General features: G+C 41.6%; 1 protein-coding gene across 1 annotated transcript; it reads right to left on the bottom strand.

The window, feature by feature from the left end:
• Positions 1 to 2869: 2869 nt before the first annotated feature.
• kcnv2a (potassium channel, subfamily V, member 2a) lies at positions 2870 to 19208 on the bottom strand. The gene is made up of 2 exons (XM_068029029.1): positions 17898 to 19208; positions 2870 to 3148 (listed from the first exon to the last, which is right to left on the bottom strand). The coding sequence occupies exons 1-2, from the start codon at positions 19206 to 19208 to the stop codon at positions 2870 to 2872; spliced, it is 1590 nt and encodes a 529-aa protein (XP_067885130.1).
• Positions 19209 to 19637: the final 429 nt, after the last annotated feature.

Genomic DNA, 19637 nt, shown 5'->3' with positions numbered 1-19637 from the left:
CAGTGACAATACCACTACGCCACCGCCTTCCCTACAGTTATTAATTACCCATGTAAAACTATGGCTTTATTTCTATTGAATGCTATGACCTTGGTTCACTTTCAGTTGTCATATCTGTGACTGTGAATTCTGCAGATGTATCTGTTTACACACAGATTGCCTCCACCATTGAAATTGTTTATCTTTTTGTTCAAGTATTGGTGCTAACATCCGAATCTTATTGTCTTAATGTCAGCATGTCAGTGTGAATATGTTGGAGTGTTAATTAATGTGATTAGTTTAGTTTATGCCATCTTTGAACCAGACAAAACCTTGAGCTCTATTTATATTCTGTCGTAATTCATTTGGGTTAAGGAGTTTGGTGAGTTTAGATTGCTTACTATACCTAAACTGGAGACTGGGCCAGTTGTGACTTTGAAGTATCACTGCAGATGAAATCTCAGGTACATGAGTATAAAGATCTGCGAGTTTCAACTTAATGGGATCCTGAAGGCACCACTGTAAATTCTTCTAATGTGTTGGCAAGGTATGTTTACGTATAAGCAATGCACATGAAGGAGAACAATTTTTATGCTCAATTACAGGTATTGCACTAGAATTAATCAGTTAATGTTCTAGAGATCAACCTAAAGACCAAATGATATTTGTAAAATCTATGTTTTGTAAAACAAACACTCGGGCTGATAATGTGAAGCTGAAGGACATTGTGCACCTGCTCCCTGGAATATTGGGCATGGAAGCCTGAGGCCTGTAATGTGCCCAGGGGGCTCAGCTTGCATCAATGCAGGTGGAGAATGCAGAGGGGCTGGAAATCTGTGCATATGCTGAGTGCTTATCTCATTAGATCCTTAAGCTCTATTTTGAAATGGGTACTGGAGGGGTCTGGCATTCCAATTTAATTGTGTGGGCATATTTGCTATTTGCCCCCCTGTAAATCTCTTCACACCCCATCCCCTTGCCAGGTGCTCACCCCTGCCCCATGACTGATGCCCTCTTCCTATCCTAGGAAAGTACCTTGCACACAATGGGAAGCCAATGGGCACTTTTGCATGTCATGGGAAATACACCTGGAGCACCAGTTGTACAGTGCAAATGCAACATTACTGGCCCCATTCCCTGTTTATTTACTGGAATTCTGCAAGAACATTGAGCTGATATTCTAGAAAACAATGGTTTGAATAGGTGCTGGTGTCAGTCATTTATTCTATTGCCCATATTGAATGTATTTCTTTATTGAAATTTATATAGAGTTACATAGAATTTACATAGAATTACATACAGCACAGAAACAATCCATTCAGTCCAACCAGTCTATGATCGTATTCAGACTCCACATAAATCTCCTCCTTCTCTAATTACCTCTTGCCATCTTGGCCCCATATCTCTCTATTACCAGTTCTGAAGAAGGGCCACTGACCTGAAACATTAACTCTGCTTCTCTCTCCACAGATGCTGCCAAACCTGCTGAGTATTTCCAGCATTTCTTGTTTTTATTTCAGATTTCCAGCATCCGCAGTATTTTGCTTTTATTATCCCTCTATTACCTTTTCCCTCATGTATACAGCAAGCTTTCTCTTAAATGCATCAATGTTATCTATTTGAGCCATCTACATGGCAGCGAGTTCCACATTTTCACTACTCTGTGTAAAGAAATTCCTCCTAAATTCTTTATTTGATCTCTTGGTGGCTATCTTACATCTATGCCCCCTTGTTCTGGACTCACCCAGTTTTTCCACATTTACGCGATCGAACCCCTCCATAATTTTAAAGACCTCTGTCAGGTCTTCTCTTAGTCTTCTCTCATCCAAAGAGCCCCAGGCTGATCAGTCTTTCTTGGTGGTTCTTCCTCTCAATTTTGCTAACATCCTAGCAAATCTTTTCCGCACTTTCTCCACAGCTACAATATTGTTTTTGCAGTATGGAGACTGGAACTGTGCCCATTATGCCAAGAGTGGTCTAACTATGATTCTATATCAACTTAACATAACCTCACTGCTTTTGTATTCTATTCGTCTAGAAATGAAACCCAGTATTTTGTTTGCACTCAATAGATCCTTATCAACGTATGATGCTACTTTCAGTGATTTTTGTATCTGTATTCCCAGATCTCTTTACTCCTCAACCCCACTTAGTTTTTTAAAATCTTCCAAGGAATAAGTTGCCTCTTTATTTTTCCTAACAAAATGAACCATCTCAAACTCTACACAATATGGAACTTGATTTGCCGCTTGCCTACCACTTAGCAAACCTGTTTGTGGTTTTGCATATTAGTGCAGATCTCCACATTATTAAATATAACACCTAATTTGATATCATCTGCAAATTTTTACACTGTATCTCCAATTTCTAACTCCAGATTATTTATGTATATGGTGAATAACAATGTTCTCAGCGTGGATCCCTGTGGTACTTCCCACTTCCTGGCCATCTAAGAAAATTCTCTTAACCCTTATCTTTTTGTAGCCATCTTTCAATCCATTGCACTACCTGGCACACACCCTGACTTCTGTCACAATTCTTTTATGTGAGACTGTAGTTGCTAAAAATTTTCTGTTACCTCTGTTGTGCTACATAACATGTATTTTACCCCAGCAAATTGCTTCTTGGTTGAATTAAATCAATTCTATGGCAAATAATCCTGAATAAGAGTATAATATTTGAAAACATTTATGGTATACATTGCATGCTGTGCTGTTTAAGCATGAAAACTATTTTCAGCATACTTCTAGTTGTATTTTCCCCCCACTTTCCAGGAAACATGTCAACTTGTTCCCTTGATTTTGAAGATGGAATATTTCTTCAAACTGTTGTATTTCAGGAAAGAAAATAGGAAAGCATGTATCATCCTTAAGTATTTTCTGAGGAAATTTTATTGATATCTCGGCAAGTGATGGTGTGGGACCGCTCCGCAGCATTCCAGCATCTTCCGCCGTGCTCTTCCAGAAAAATTGATTTTCCCTCGCTGCTTTGATTTTGTTGTATATTCATAGCTTTTGAGCTGTGAATAGTAGTCTGAGAATTTATTATAGAGGATGGAGATTGGCATACCATTTAAAATGATCCCAAAGGAAATGCAGCCGAAAGCAAAAATCCGTCCGAGGATTGTTTCTGGGCACACGTCTCCATAGCCTACTGTGGAGATGCTAACCTATAGTCAAATAAAATCATTATTCAGTAGGTACCTTGATAAAATGTTTTTTTTGAACAGACTCCAAATCATACATTACTCTTGGGAATTATTATATGTGTGGGTGTATTAAACTATGTGTTCAGAAGAGGTGGGCATTGGACCAAATGATTAGACCGAGCTGAGGAGGGAAGAGAATAGAATCTACCGATAGAGATAGGCAGAGCTGGGAGATTGGAGAAAATAGAATGTATTAATGGGGAAGGATGGAAATGTGAGATTAGGTTTAGAACTGAATTACAGAAAATGTTAGAAATGGAAGACCAGTTTGGTAAGTGTGGTGGGTGGGTGGGTGGGTGGGGGCCAGTGAGATAAAAGCTCACTAATGGAAGAAAAATATAAAGGTTGGCAGAGATGGGGCGGCAGACAGAGAATCAAGGTGGATATCTTTAGTAAAGAAAGATAATGCCAGGTGATGAAAATGAATTATCCAGCATTTTATGCTGAACTAGGGGGAAATTACAGCAAACTAAAATTGTCAACTGCACATCAGATCGTCATCTCCAATTCCAACATAAAAAACACTTTTCTAATATTTGTCAGTTCCGATGAAGGGTCACTGACCCGAAACGTTAACTCTGCTTCTCTTTCCACAGATGCTGCCAGACCTGCTGAGTGGTTCCAGCATTTCTTGTTTTTATTTTATATTATAAAAAACACTAAATTGTTCATGTAACAGCAAACTGCTCATTTATCATTAATGGCATAAATGTTAGTATATAGTCAGATCAGGAGAACATCTGGCATGAAGGGAACAAACACAGATGTTTTGTTTACTGGTGTGACTTTTGCCATTAGCATGCTCATTCCAACCATAGAATTGCAGGCAATATGTTGCAGATTTATTTACATTATACAATCTGTTTACTGCAATTTGAGCATGTAGGTTAGAGTATTGACCTGTATTTTCTATTTCAAATGAGTAACAAGATTTCAGATTAATTTTTACTTTTACCTGTTACTTTCACCTTTCAGGTAAAATTATGTTTTTAATTTTTCAAAGATCATTCTTTCACAGTTGATGTAGTTACCAGGACAACCAACCAATCATCTCTTTCCTTTTACAATGATAAAATATATTGTATAGATAATATGAAGCTATTAAGGTCATAATTATTGTTTTCTATTTGCTCAATTAGCTCAGTCGGCCAAGGTTACTCAACCAGTCAGTAGCAAGCATGCAGCAGACTTTAAATTCAAATCTTGCTCTGAGGTATTAAGTCAGGTTTTACAATTCATTTATGAATTTCTCAACTGTGCTTTCCAGAAATACAGTATCTATACCTCATTATAAAAATACAGTCGGTTTTAAGCTGGATATAGCCTTGCATGTGACACTTATATATGAGGCCATTTGAAAGAAGAGAGAGTGTTCGTGTGGTGCATAAAAGGTGAATCATATCACTTGTTATCCCAATGGGAAAGAAAATATATGAATGATCACAAAGGAGCAAGCCAATAGTGGTTGCCATAACTTTACCTACATCCATAAATATAATGGACAAGTAAAAGGTAAAAACTAATCTCCAATTAAAAGACATGTCAGACAAATTAAATTTGAGAGCAGTTATGAATGATGATTAACTATCACCATAGAAAAGGAAAATTATTTGTGAATTTATAATTTCATTGTTAAATTAAATTTTGTTTAAAATACAGAGGTAAAATATTATATAAACAGATTTTAAATTAAGTCTAACCTCATATTAGCCAGGACAATGCTGGGCATCATGCCTTTCCCTGGAGTTTGTGGTGTCAGGGCAGGGTATCTCTTTTGCATGGAGGTTGGTGGGTGGTTCATTGACGCCTAACTGTCTGCTTTTGGATGGGGGATCCTTTGTTCAAGTTAGATATAATCCCCCAAACCTCCAACCTCCCATCACCAAATCCCATGCAGATTTCCATTTGTCCCCTGTTTTATTAAAACCAACTTTCAACAATCCTTTGAAGATCCAGTCTACTTCCCTGGCCAAGTTCTGTCCCAGTGAGGGCACTACTGAAGATCAGTACATCTAATATCACTTGATGTACCAGACTCCACTCCAACACCAGGTCCTGACTGGGTCAGTGAATTGGAAATTTCCAGCATAGGGAGTCCCTATCCCTGCTTTGCTCCCTTAATGTCATCTGCCTTGGCAGGGTTGGGCAGAGATTCTGCCCCTTACTAGCCTGCTTGGACAATCCCACAAATAGCTGAGACCTGGTGCAAAATGGGTTTTACAGGACTGCCGCCAGAGTTACAGCATTGCTTACCTTAAGCAGGCTACCGACACATTTCCTGCAGGGACAAAAATGTTTTTTGTAAAATTTAATGTTGGACCCAATAAGGCCCTCAAGTTATCTCTTTGGATGCTGCTCTGATTTTCAATACCTCATTGTGGCTGTTGCCATTGTAACCCCTCTGCAGCCTTGCCTTCTGCCCCCTCCATCACCCCCACCAGTTTTCCTATTACCCTATCCCTGGGATTTGAAATGGGGTCAACATCCTTAATAGCTGCCTGACCATTTAGCTGGATTTAGCTGAAATGTGATGCAGATTATAGAATAATAGGATGATCCTGGAAACCATCAATGAATTATACTGAAGGACAGCTTTGGAACAGTCCAAGCACGTGAACCTCTGCATAAGCATCCCAGTGCTGTTCTGTATAGTCACTGAGACACGAGCCTTGTTATGCTGCTGCTCAGCAACAATGGAAGGACCCCCTCAGTGGGGTCATCAGCCATGATAATAGTGGGTCTAGGAAGGACAAGAAGCTAGGGAAAGGTGGAGAGATGTCTCTGTTAATTAATGATGGTATTAGCACAATAGAGAGGGATGACCTGAATTCAGGAAACCAGGATGTAGAAGTGATTTGGGTAGAGCTGAGAAATGATAAAGGCAAGAAGTCACTTGTGGTGTACAGGTCCCCTAACAGTAACCACCCAGTAGGACAGGGTACAAAGGAAGAAATAATGGAAGCTTGTCAGAAAGGTTGGCGATAAACATGGGGGATTTTAATCTACATATAGGGCTGAATTTTATCAGCCCCTTGACACCGTGGGTCACGGTGAGAAGACCCATAAAATACTTGCGGGAGCGGCCTGCCTCAACCCATGATGTTGAGAAGGCCCTGCTGGATATTAGCAATGGTGGCGAGGCCTCGGAGCGCCCTGCCCCCGCCCCGCTGCTTGGTGATGGGGCCTTCATTACAATATTAAAATGAGGGTAATTAACATTCAAATTAACTTACCTGCTGCCGCTGGCTGATCCACATGGATTTTACGGCCAACCGGACGTGACTCGCATGCCTTTGGAACTCCATTGGAGTTCCAAGGCAAGACATTGGTGGGGAGGTGGGAGAAATAAAATGATCAGGGTTGGAGATGGTGGGGGGGATTGGTTGCAGGGATGGTGGGAACAGGTCAAAGGGAGCAAATTTTGGGGCGAAAGTTCGGGATATCAATAAAAGTTTTTTCTGGGGGAAGAGGGCAATTTATAGATAGATAACCCATTTGGGGGGGGGGGGGGGGGGGTGGGTGGAAGACGGGATTTAAAATTGAATTAAAATTTTATTTTTATTTCCTAAAGACCGGGACCTTTAAAATGTAAATGTCACTGAAGGGCTTGAAGTCCTTTAAAAATGGCACCTGCTTGGTGACGCCGGATGCCTTTGCCGGGGATGTGGCTGCTGCCCCCTCCATTTAAATGAGCCCCTGCGCGTAATATTGCGGGGCTCGGTGGCAGCACTTCCGTGTTGGAAGGCCGCCACTTTCAGAGCGTGCCACCGGGGAGCACGGTGCACTGATAAAATTCAGCCCATAGATTCAAAACATCAGATGGGCAAAGGTCGCCTAGATATGGAGTTCATAGAATGTTTTGGGGATAGTTTCTTAGAACAGCACTTTCTGGAGCAAACCAGAGAGCAGGCTATACTGGATCTGGTATTATGCAACGAGATAGGATTAATTGATGGCCTCATAGTTAAGGTGCCCTGAAGCAGTAGCAATCATAATATGATTGAATTTTATATTCAGTTTGAGGGAGAGAAGAGTGGGTTGAAGACCAGTATTTTAAAATTAAATAAGGGCAATTATGAGAGCATGAAAGCAGAGCCAGCTAAAGTGAACTGGCAAATTAGGTTAAAGGATAGGTCAATAAAGATGCAGTGGCAGACATTTAAGGGGATATTTCAGAATAGACAGAATAGATATATTCCATCAAGAAAGAAAAATTCCAAGGGGAGGACCCATGATCCGTGGTTAACTGCATATAATTGCACAAAGATGGGTGGCAGGTCAAAGGATTGGACCAAATATAAAAAAAAGCAAAGAATGACTAAAAGATTGATAAGGAGGGAAAAATTAGAGTACAAGAGAAAGCTAGCTAGAAATATAAAAACAGATAGTAAGAGTTTCTGCAGATATTTTAAAAAGAAATGTTAATAAAGTGAGCGTGGTCCGTTAGAAAGTGAGTCTGGAGAATTAATAATGGAAAATAAGGAAATGACAGATGAATTGAACAGATATTTTGCATCGGTCTTCACGATAGAGGATACAAATAACATCCCAGAAATAGCTGTAAATCAGGAAATGGAAGGGAGGGAGAAACACAAGAAAATTGCGATCACCAGGAAAATGGTACTGAGCAAATTGTTGGAGCTGTGGGCTGACAAGCCCCCAGGTCCTGATGGACTTCATCTTGGGCCTTAAAAGAAGTGGTTAGTGAGATAGTTGATGCGTTGGTTTTAATTTTTGAAAATTCCCTAGAATTGGAGAAGATTCCGTTAGCTTGGAAAATAGCGAATGTAACTCTTTTATTCAAAAAGGGAGGGAGACAGAAAGTAGGAAACTACAGGCCAGTTAGCTTTACATCTGTCATAGGGAAAATGTTAGAAGCTATTATTAAAGACGTTATAGGAGGGCACTTAGAAAAATTCAAGGAAATCAGGCAGAGTCAACATGGTTTTGTGAAAGGGAAATCATGTTTAACCAATTTATTGGAGTTCTTTGAAGAAGTAACATGTGCCATGGATAAAGAGAACCAGTGGATGTACTGTACTGGGATTTCCAGAAGGCATTTGATAAGATGCCATATCAAAGGTTATTGAAAACTCATGGTGTGGGGGTAACATATTGGCATGGATAGAATATTGGCTAGCTAACAGGAAACAGAGAGTAGGCATAAATGGGGCAATTTCTGGTTGTTAACATGTAAAGAGCGGTGTGTCACAGGCATCAGTGCTGGGGCCTCAACATTTTACAATTTATAGAAATGACTTGGACGAAGGGACCGAAGGTATGGTTGCTAAATTTGCTGATGACTCAAAGATAGGTAGGAAAGTAGGTTGTGAAGAGGACATAAGGAGGCTAGAAAGGGATATAGATAGGTTAAAGGAGTTGGCAAAGATCTGGAAAATGGAATATAATGTGGGAATTTGCCCATTTTGGCAGGAAGAATAAAAAAGAAGCATATTATCTAAATGGTGAGAGATTGCAGCGTTCTGGGATACAGAGGGATCTGGGTGTCGCAGAGCATGAATCGCAAAAGGTTAGTATGCAGGTACAGCAAGTAATTAAGAAAGCTAATAGAATGTTATCATTTATTGTGAGGGGAATTGAATACAAAAATAGGGAGGTTCTGCTTCAGTTATACAGGGCATTGGTGAGACCACATCTGGAGTACTGTGTACAGTATTAGTCTCCTTATTTAGGGAAGGATGCAAATGTATTGGGAGCAGTTCAGAGAATGTTTACTAGACTAATACCCAGAATGGGCAGGTTGTCGTATGAGGGAAGGTTGGACAGGCTAGGCTTGTATTCGCTTGAATTTAGAAGAGTAAGAGGTGACTTGATTGAAACATATAAGATCCTGAGGGGTCTTGACAGGGTGGATGTGGAAAGAATGTTTCCTGTTGTGGGAGAATCTAGAACTAGGGGTTACTGTTTAAAAATAGAGGGTCGCCATTTAAGACAGAGATGAGGAGAAATGTTTTCTCTCAGAGGATCGTGAATCTTTGGAACTCTCTTCCTCAAAAGGCAGTGGAAGCAGAGTCTTTGAATATTTTTAAGGCAGAGGTAGATAGAGTCTTGATAAGCAAGGGGGTGAAAGGTTATTGGGGTTAGGTGGGAATGTGGAATTGTGGTTACAATTCGATCAGTTGAATGGCGGAGCAGGTTCAAAGGGCCGAGTGGCCTATTCCTGCTCCTAATTTGTATCTATGTATGTATGTTCATATGGGTACCTGTGGTCTCCCAGCAGCCAGATTCTTGATCCTTGGTGGGATGGTAGATGGCTTGAGTATAGAGTCATGCAAACTGCAAGGGAACCTGACAGTGACCTGCAAAATTTATGCTTGTACACCATTGACTCAGTGACAACAAGCAAAGGGTAATAGTCAATGGCCTATTTTGTAACTGGAAAGCTATTTCTAGTGGGGTTCCATAGGGCTCAGTACTGGGTCCCTTGCTTTTTGTAGTCTATATCAGCGATTTAGACTTAGATGTTTGAGAAGTTTGCAGATGATACAAAAATTGGCTATATTGTTGACAATGAGGAATAAAGCTGTAAACTGCAGGAAGATATCAATGGACCGGTCAGCTGTGCAGTAAAGTGGTAAATAGAACTCAATCCAGAGAAGTATGAGGTAATGCATTTGGGGAGGCAAAAAGGCAAGGGAATACCCAATAAATGGTAGGATACTGAGAAGTGTAGAAGAGTAGAGGAACCTTGGCATGCAGGTTCACAGATCCCTGAAGGTAGCAGGATAAGTAGAAAAGGTGGTTAAGAAGGCATATGGGATACTTCCCTTTATTAGCTGAGGCATAGAATATAACTCCAGGAAGGTTATGCTCTACCACTAGTTAGGCCACAGCTAGAGTACTGCATACAGTTCTGATCACCGCATTACAGAAAGGATGCGATCAGACTAGTGAGGATACAGAGATGGTTTATGAGGATGTTGCCAGAACTGGACAATTTTAGCTATGGAGAAAGATTGGATAGCTGAGGTTGTTTTCTTTGGAGCAGAAGAGGCCGAGGGAAGATTTAATTGAGGTACGTAAAATTATGAGGGTCCTAGATAGAATGAACAGGAAGAACCTATTTCCCTTAGCATAGAGGTCAGTAACCAGGGGCAAACATTTAAAGTACTTGGTAGAAGGATTGGAGGGAAGTTGAGAAGTTTTTTTACCTAGAGGGTGGTGGAGGTCTGGAACTCACTGCCAAAATGGGTGGTAGATAGTGAAACCCTCATCACATTTAAAAAACACTGAGATATGCACTTGAAGTGCCATAACTAATAAGACTATCGACCAGGAACTGGAAAGTGGGAGTAGGCTGGATAGCTCTTTTTGGTTGGCACAGACATGATGGGCTGAATCACCTTCTTCTGTGCTGTAAATTTCTATGATTTCTATGATTCAATGGGAGTTGAAGCACTCAGTTTATGATCTTACCCTAACTGAGGCAACACACCTGCATCTGGCGTATGAGTGGACAAAAGGCCTAAAAATTTGAGGTTACATATGAAGTAGTTAGCACCAAGAGAATTAATTAGAAAGAATGAAAGTCAAAAGCAAAAATCAAAAGCAAAAATGGGCCTAATGAATAAATGGGAACTAGTGCTAGTTCTGAATAGTAAAAGGAAAGACTACACTAGACAAGAGTTTTGTACAAAGAACAAAGGACAAAGAACAGTACAGCACAGGAACAGGCCATTATACCCTCCAAGCCTGCGCCGATCTTGATGCCTGCCTAAACTAACACCTTCTGCACTTCCGGGGCCCATATTCCCTTCCTATTCATATATTTGTCAAGATGTCTCTTAAACGTCACAATTGTATCTGCTTCCACCACCTCCCCTGGCAGCAAGTTCCAGGCACTCACCACCCTCTGTGTAAAAAAACTTGCCTCGCACATCCCCTCTAAACTTTGCCCCTTGCACCTTAAACCTATGTCCCCTAGTAACTGACTCTTCCACCCTGGGAAAAGGCTTCTGACTATCCACTCTGTCCATGCCGCTCATAACTTTGTAAACCTCTATCATGTCGCCCCTCCACCTCCGTCGTTTCAATGAAAACAATCCGAGTTTGTCCAACCTCTCCTCATAGCTAATGCCCTCCAGACCAGGCAACATCCTGGTAAACCTCTTCTGTACCCTCTCCAAAGCATCTGGTAGTGTGGCGACCAGAATTGCACGCAATATTCTAAGTGTGGCCTAACTAAAGTTCCGTACAGCTGCAACATGACTTGCCAATTTTTATACTCTATGCCCCGACCGATGAAGGCAAGCATGCCGTATGCCTTCTTGACTACCTTATCCACCTGCGTTGCCACTTTCAGTGACCTGTGGACCTGTCCGCCCAGATCTCTCTGCCTGTCAATACTCCTAAGGGTTCTGCCATTTACTGTATACCTCCCACCTGCATTAGACCTTCCACCTTTCTCCGGATTAAACTCCATCTGCCATTTCTCCGCCCAAGTCTCCAACCGATCTATATCCTGCTGTGTCCTCTGACAATCCTCATCGCTCGGAGGAAACCCACGCAGACACAGGGAGAACTTGCAAACTCCACACAGGCAGTACCCAGAATTGAACCCGGGTCGCTGGAGATGTGAGGCTGCGGTGCTAACCACTACGCCATCTTGCCAACTCACCTCTGATCCCGTGTGACTTCACCTTTTGCACCAGTCTGCCATGCGGGACCTTGTCAAAGGCTTTACTAAAGTCCATATAGACAACATCCACCGCCCTTCCCTCATCAATCATCTTCGTCACTTCCTCAAAAAACTCAGTCAAATTAGTAAGACACGACCTCCCCTTCACAAAACCGTGCTGTCTCTCGCTAATAAGTTAGTTTGTTTCCAAATGGGAGTAAATCCTGTCCCGAAGAATCCTCTCTAATAGTTTCCCTACCACTGACGTAAGGCTCACTGGCCTATAATTTCCTGGATTATCCTTACCGCCCTTCTTAAACAAAGGAACAACATTGGCTATTCTCCAGTCCTCTGGGATCTCACCTGTAGCCAATGAGGATGCAAAGATTTCTGTCAAGGCCCCAGCAATTTCTTCCCTTGCCTCCCTCAGTATTCTGGGGTAGATCCCATCAGGCCCTGGGGACTTATCTACCTTAATGCTTTGCAAGACACCCAACACCTCCTCCTTTTTGATAATGAGATGACTGAGACTATCTGCACTCCCTTCCCTAGGCTCATCATCCACCAAGTCCTTCTCTTTGGTGAATACTGATGCAAAGTACTCATTTAGCACCTCGCCCATTTCCTCTGGCTCCACACATAGATTCCCATCTCTGTCCTTGAGTGGGCCAACCCTTTCCCTGGTTACCCTCTTGCTCTTTATATATGTATAAAAAGCCTTGGGATTTTCCTTAATCCTGTTTGCCAATGACTTTTCATAACCCCTTTTAGCCCTCCTAACTCCTTGCTTAAGTTCCTTCCTATTGTCTTTATATTCCTCAAGTGCTTCATCTGTTCCTAGCCTTCCAGCCCTTACGAATGCTTCCTTTTTCTTTTTGACTAGGCTCACAATATCCCGTGTTATCCAAGCTTCCCGAAACTTGCCAAACTTGTCTTTCTTCCTCACAGGAACATGCTGGTCCTGGATTCTAATCAGCTGACGTTTGAAAGACTCCCGCATGTCAGATGTTGATTTACCCTCAAACAGCCGTCCCCAATCTAAATTCTTCAGTTCCTGCCTAATATTGTTATAATTAGCCTTCCCCCAATTTAGCACCTTCACCCGAGGACTACTCTTATGCTTATCCACAAATAACTTAAAACTTATGGAATTATGGTCACTGCTCCCGAAATGCTCCCCCACTGAAACTTAGACCACCTGGCTGGGCTCATTCCCCAATACCAGGTCCAGAATGGCCCCATCCCTAGTTGGACTATCTACATACTGTTTCAAGAAGCCCTCCTGGATGCTCCTCACAAATTCTGCCTCATCCAAGCACCTAGCACTAAATGAGTCCCAGTCAATACTGGGGAAGTTAAAATCACCCACCACTACAACCCTGTTACCTTTACATCTTTCCAAAATCTGTCTACACATCTGCTCCTCTACCTCCCGCTGGCTGTTGGGAGGCCTGTAGTAAACCCCCAACATCGTGACTGCACCCTTCCTATTCCTGAGCTCCCCACCTATTGCCTCGCTGCATGACCTCTCTGAGGTGACCTCCCGCTGTACAGCTGTGATATTCTCCTTAAACAATAATGCATCTCCCCCACCCTTTTTACATCCCCCTCTATCACGCCTGAAGCTTCTAAAGCCTGGAACATTTAGCTGCCAATCCTGCCCTTCCCTCAACCAAGTCTCTGTAATAGCAACAACATCATAGTTCCAAGTACTAATCCAAGCTCTAAGTTCATCTGCCTTACCTGTTATACTTCTCGCATTGAAACAAATGCACTTCAGACCACCAGTCCCGCTGTGCTCAGCAACATCTCCCTGCCTGCTCTTCCTCTTAGTCCTACTGGCCTTATTTACTATGTCCTCCTCATTTACTTCACTAGCTGTCCTACTGCTCTGGTTCCCACCCCCCTGCCACATTGGTTTAAACCCCCCTGAGTGATGCTAGCAAACCTTGCAGCCAGGATATTAGTGCCCTTCCAGTTTAGATGCAACCCGTCCTTCTTGTCCAGGTCCCATCTGTCCCTGAAGAGAGCCCAATGGTCCAGATATCTGAAACCCTCCCTTCTACACCAGCTGCTCAGCCACATGTTTAGCTGCACTATCTTCCTATTTCTAGCCTCACTGGCACGTGGCACAGGGAGTAATCCAGAGATTACAACCCTGGAGGTCCTGTTTTTTAACTTACTACCTAACTCCCTAAACTCCCCCTGCAGGACCTCATCACTCTTCCTGCCTATGTCATTGGTACCGATGTGTACCACAACCTCTGGCTGTTCACCCTCTCCCTTCAGAATGCCCTCTGTCCGTTCAGAGACATCCTTGACCCTGGCACCAGGGAGGCAACATACCTTCCTGGAGTCTCTTTCACGTCCACAGAAGCGCCTATCTATGCCCCTGACTGCAGAGTCCCCTATAACTATTGCTCTTCTGCGCTTTGTCCCTCCCTGCTGAACAACAGTGCCAGCGGTGGTGCCACTGCTCTGGCTGCTACTGTTGTTTTCCCCTGATCGGCCATCCCCCCCAACAGTATCCAAAACGGTATACTTGTTTGAGCTTGTTCGAGTTGAGGAAAAAAAATCTATAAAAAGACACAGCTAATAAAGACACACCATAAAACAAAGGAACAAGACACTACTGCTGAGAAATCGGTGTACCAGAAAGTAAGAATTGAAAACTAAAATTAAATACAGCTAAAATGAAATACAGCAAATATAAGAACTCAAAGCCTGGAGTTTCCACTCAATTGCACTTTTTTTGGCATTATTCCCTCGATATCGATGTAACTGCACAAAAGATCACAGAATCTTAAGAGCAAGTTTGTCGTCAGCTCAACTCGAGATTTTGCGATCATTTGCGCTAGTTTTATAAAATTCCCCTAGAAGTAGGACCTCTCCACAAAACTGGTCACACTCCCAGGGTGAATTAATCACCATTGGGAGTTTCTGCTAAATGCACTCGTTTACAGGCATTAAATTGGCTCCAAAAATTAAGCTGGATCTTTGGGGCACAAGGACACTAATTCAAAACACTGGACTGAATTTTACTGCCCCCCCCCTCCCCACCTCGACGTTGCGGGGTGGGTGGGGGGGTGGGGTGAAGGGTCCAGAAAATGCCACGGGCTTCGATGCTGGGAAGGCCCCGCCCATATTACTGGTGGCAGTGGGACCTCGTGGTGGCACCCCCCCCCCCCCCCACCCCCCCCAACCGCTGTTCGGCGACAGGACCATCATTTCAATATGTTAACTAATTAAAATTGAGGAATAATTATTTACCTCGTATTGCTGGCCGTCCCGCTCCGATATTACAGTTCGACCTCTGACCGGAGATCCGATGCGGGACACTGGTGGGGAGGGAGGAGGAGGTAAGTTTTTAGGTGGGGTGTGGGGGGGGGGGTGGTGGGGGAGAGGGAAAAAACTTACCTGATTGGTCGGGGGGTGATGGGAAGGGGTAAAGGTGTAAGTTTCTGAACTTTGAGGGAGGGGAATGTCGGGTACTCAAGGTAAGTATTTTGGGTGGGGGGAGAGGGCAGGAATGATATGTAAGGCTATTAGGGGAGTGGTGGGAGAGGGGCTGGAAAGATTTCTCTAATAATTTTTAATTTTTTAAAATTCACTATTTCTTTAAAAATTTAAGCTGTCAGTAAGGGCTCTAAGCCCTTTAAAAATGGTGCCAGTGCCGGCACCTGAGCAGTGGCACCGGATGCTGTTGCCAGGGATGGAGCGCCCGCCCATCCATGTCATCGGGGGTGAGGGGGGTTGGTCTGCCTCTGCCACGTAAATGATCGGCGGCGAGCTGGAAATATTCAGCCCAATGTTTCGAAAATATTTGAATTTAAAAAAAAATTACTAATGAACTGCCTACTGTATCCCAATCTAACTAGAAAATAGTTCTGCAAATTTTTTAAATGTAATTTTCATTAATGTAAAATCAAGTCACTCATTGGTGGTGGATTGACACTGTGATTTAAAATGCTTATCTTTTGTGATAAATTGTTTTCCAGCTGTATCAATCAAAATTTACCAAATTAAATATATCTTAAATATATCAAGGAATATTTTTTGAAGCAACATTTTTTAATAGTTACTTCTTAAAACGTTCCCAATTGCGCTGGTTCAAGGCAGATTTTGTGTCTTACGATATTCTAATGAATTTGAACAGAAACTCGGGGGAAAGAAAACACTTTTCAAATTGGCTACAGTTTTGGGTGCAATCTGTGCTGGAATTGCCCATTGTACCCAGTGAAAACTCTAACTGATTTTAGTCAAACCACATTGGTTATGCTAATTATTGAGAACCTAACTGTTTTAGAAAGATGTGATTTGTTACATCATAAAAAGCTGAAGCTATCTGCCTTCATAAACACGGCCAAAGACTGATTACTATTGACCGGTCAAGGAACTCATTGTGTTGAAGCTCTCTGGAAACAACTATTCAAGCTTCTGAAACAAGTGATGTCTGCTTGATGGCGGATTTTCACTTGCTAAGAATTCAATGACGAACCATCAAATGTTGAGGGCTAAAAGCTAAAAGATTTGTGGTAATCATACAAAGACTTTCCTTATTCATCAAGTTGATGAAGTACCCGGGGTTGTTATTTCCTTGATTTAATGTTCAGGCGTAATCCTAACACAGAGTCAGAATTCTATGTGGAGGAATTCTTGGGCAATAATGACCATAATATTATAAATTTCAGTTGATCAGTAGAGTAATGGACATTGAAAATTCAATATTAATTCCAGATTAATCAGGCTACTTTACTAACATAGCAGAAGACTTGAATCAGGTTAATTGTCAACTTCATCAGATGGGTGTATTACTAAAACCAATACTGAAGAATAATGAAATATCATTAAAAACATATTAAAATGCAAGGAAGCTATATATGTCCCCAAAGTCAAAAGAAGGGCACATGGTAAGACAAAGTGAAAAATGCTGACTGGTCATGTAGAAGGACAAATTAGACATAAAACCGATTTTATAAACTAAAGGATAATAACCCACAGGAGAATAGAGACAAATATCTTTCAACAAAAGCTGCCATTGGAGGAGTTGAATTGTCATGGAGAAGATGATAGTGGACAACTGTGGTTGCAGTGGTAAAAGCTTTTTTACTATGTGAATAGTCAGAGGGCTATTAAAATAGGGCCATTGAAGTATTCCTCAGGACAGATTCAACTAGATTTCCAGGGTATGGCTGATGCCTTAAATGATTACTTTGCATCAGTCTTCAGTCCTGTGAATGATGCTCAATTACCAACAATTATTGACGTCAAATTTGAACAAATTAAAATATCTGAGACTATCTGCTTGAATAGAATTATCTGTTACTAACACTTATCTGGAATTAAATGGCTGCTGCTGCAGAAAACATTGAGCCGAAAGTATTTAAAGAGATGGGATTGTGCTTTGCAAACCCCTTACCCATATTTTTAACAGCTTGCTCCCTTGCACTGGAAGGATGTTGATGTAGTTTTGATTTTCAAAAAGGTTGGTAAGTGCCTGGGAACTATAGGCCCATTAATTTCACTTCAATCATAAGCAAGATACTAGAAAGGATCATAAAAGATGTTCTCTTTAGTCACCTGGATAGAGAAGGAATTATCAATGACACTCAACACAGCTTTTGGAAAAGAAAGGTCATGTCTTATTAATTTGATTGAATTTTCTGAACAAGTTGCTAGGTTGGTGGATGAGAATAGCCCAGTAGACATGCTATAAGGATATGCTTGGGGGAAAATGGGAAAGTTCATATTTGGGTCAGCATAAAATCCAGATTAACATAGCATGGACCTGATGCATAGCACTCTTCTGTGGTTGCAAATGTTCATACTTCGAGGGCACTGTAGAAGGAGCTGAACTCTGAATTTGACCCACGCACCTAAGCAGGGAGGGTTGATAATGAAAATTAATGACTCTCTCCTCTAGATTGACAGCCCTTAACATCATCACAAAAAGACATTTTGGACATAGCAAGTATAACATTCCTTACACTTCACTTTAAGCCCTGAAGATAGTTAATTATTAAACAAAGTTACCCTTCCCCATTAATTGAGGAATTGTTAGGTTGTACTCACCGAAGCCCACCACCAGGCATGGGGTATGGATGTAAAATTAGTGCCTGGCATATCATGTTCAACAGAGAAAACCAAAGCAGAAAAGGAAAATATCCCCATTGCTATAAAGAGGAAAAGGCAGCCAACCTGCTGGTAACATTGCTTCAATGTGAAACCAAATGCCCTCAGTCCAGTGGAATGCCGGGCAAGCTTTAAAATCCGGAAAATTCTCATCAGTCTCATGATCCTCAGCACTTGGCCAACTTTTCCCACTCTGCCCACTTTCTCAATATCCTGATCATGCCTCCCATAGTCTTCATCCTCAAAACATTCTAGCAGGACCTGGAGATAAAAGGGGAGGATTGCAATAAGATCAACTGCATTTAGAACGCTTCGTGCAAACTTCTCAATATCTGGTGTGGACAGTACTCTTAGAAGGTACTCTGCAGTAAAGAAAATGATGCAAATGCTTTCTACAAGTTCCATGTAGGTATGTCCACTCAGTTGGCCAGCTGGACTTTTGTACTGCATTTCTTCAACTGTGTTCAAGGCCATGGCTACAATGGAAACTAGCACAAACATACTGGAAGCCACAGCCACCATCTTAGCTATAACCGAAGAGAAAGGCTTTTCCATTAAGTTCCAGATTGTTCTTCTCTGGTGACCGCATATCAAGTCTCTGAAGTGCTCCTCATCTTCTTCCACTTCAAGTTCAGCTTGGAGCTGTCGTTGTATCTTTAGCTGCTCATTCAACTCATCTTGTCTCTCTTCAAAGGAGATTCTGCAGCACCTATTAGTGTTTTTGATCCGTATACCCCAGTAATGGATCTCTTCAATGAAGTTTCTGGGACAGAGCTCATTTTTGATCCACAAAACCCCTGTCCTGTAGAAGTTAAAGATATGGTGGAAGATTTCAGGATCTCGATCAAAGAAATATTCATTGTTTTTTACACTGTAGTCATCACACAGATCCAATTTTCTATTGGAATCAGTATATGTAGCCAGTTTTCCAATTCTGGTCTTAGGAAACCGAGCAGCAGCAATGTAGGTGATCTCGAACATTTTGCCTCCGACATTAATATTCAACATATAATCTTTTGAGGAAGAATTTGGTCTGTACTGGGGGACAGTTGGTAACTCTTCATCAGATTCTACATCATCATAATTAATTTCATAGATATCAGACCCAAGTTCTTGCATGGAGCTCCATGGTTTCAAGCCACATTCTTTCACAAATGCCAAGTCACTCGCTTGTTGCTGAGATGCTTTTAAACTCTCTTCATGTTTGTAGTTTGCAAACAGACTTAGGCGCCTCTGCTTAAATTTTAACATTTCTGTCTTTGAAAGAACTTACCCGATCAGTGGCAAGTGGATTGAACTGCATTGAGTTTATTAAAGAGTGTTAAAGACATGTTTGAGAAATGCTGCTGACCTCATTAACGTGCTGACAGAGAGGATCTAAGAGCTTAAGTGGTGATTTAGACATTATCCCATTTCAGCTGCATCCTCCTGGTGCCACTGACGTCTTTCATTTGTGCTCACTTATCAATCTATTATTTTTGTGGTGTGTGTGTGTGTGTGTGTGGAATAGATTAGACAAAATATTTCCTGGGTTATTGTCAGTCTTGGAAATTATGTTATTTATCTATAACCAATTATACCAATAAACTATTACAGTTTATGCTATTAAGTTGATAGCAGCATACTTACATCATTATGTAATCATTGGGGACATTACAATGTAAAATAATGAAAGATTTC

This window comes from Heterodontus francisci, chromosome 4 (genome assembly GCF_036365525.1).
Source record: "Heterodontus francisci isolate sHetFra1 chromosome 4, sHetFra1.hap1, whole genome shotgun sequence".
Lineage (NCBI taxonomy): Eukaryota > Metazoa > Chordata > Chondrichthyes > Heterodontiformes > Heterodontidae > Heterodontus > Heterodontus francisci.
This window is presented reverse-complemented; position numbering and strand designations above follow the sequence as displayed.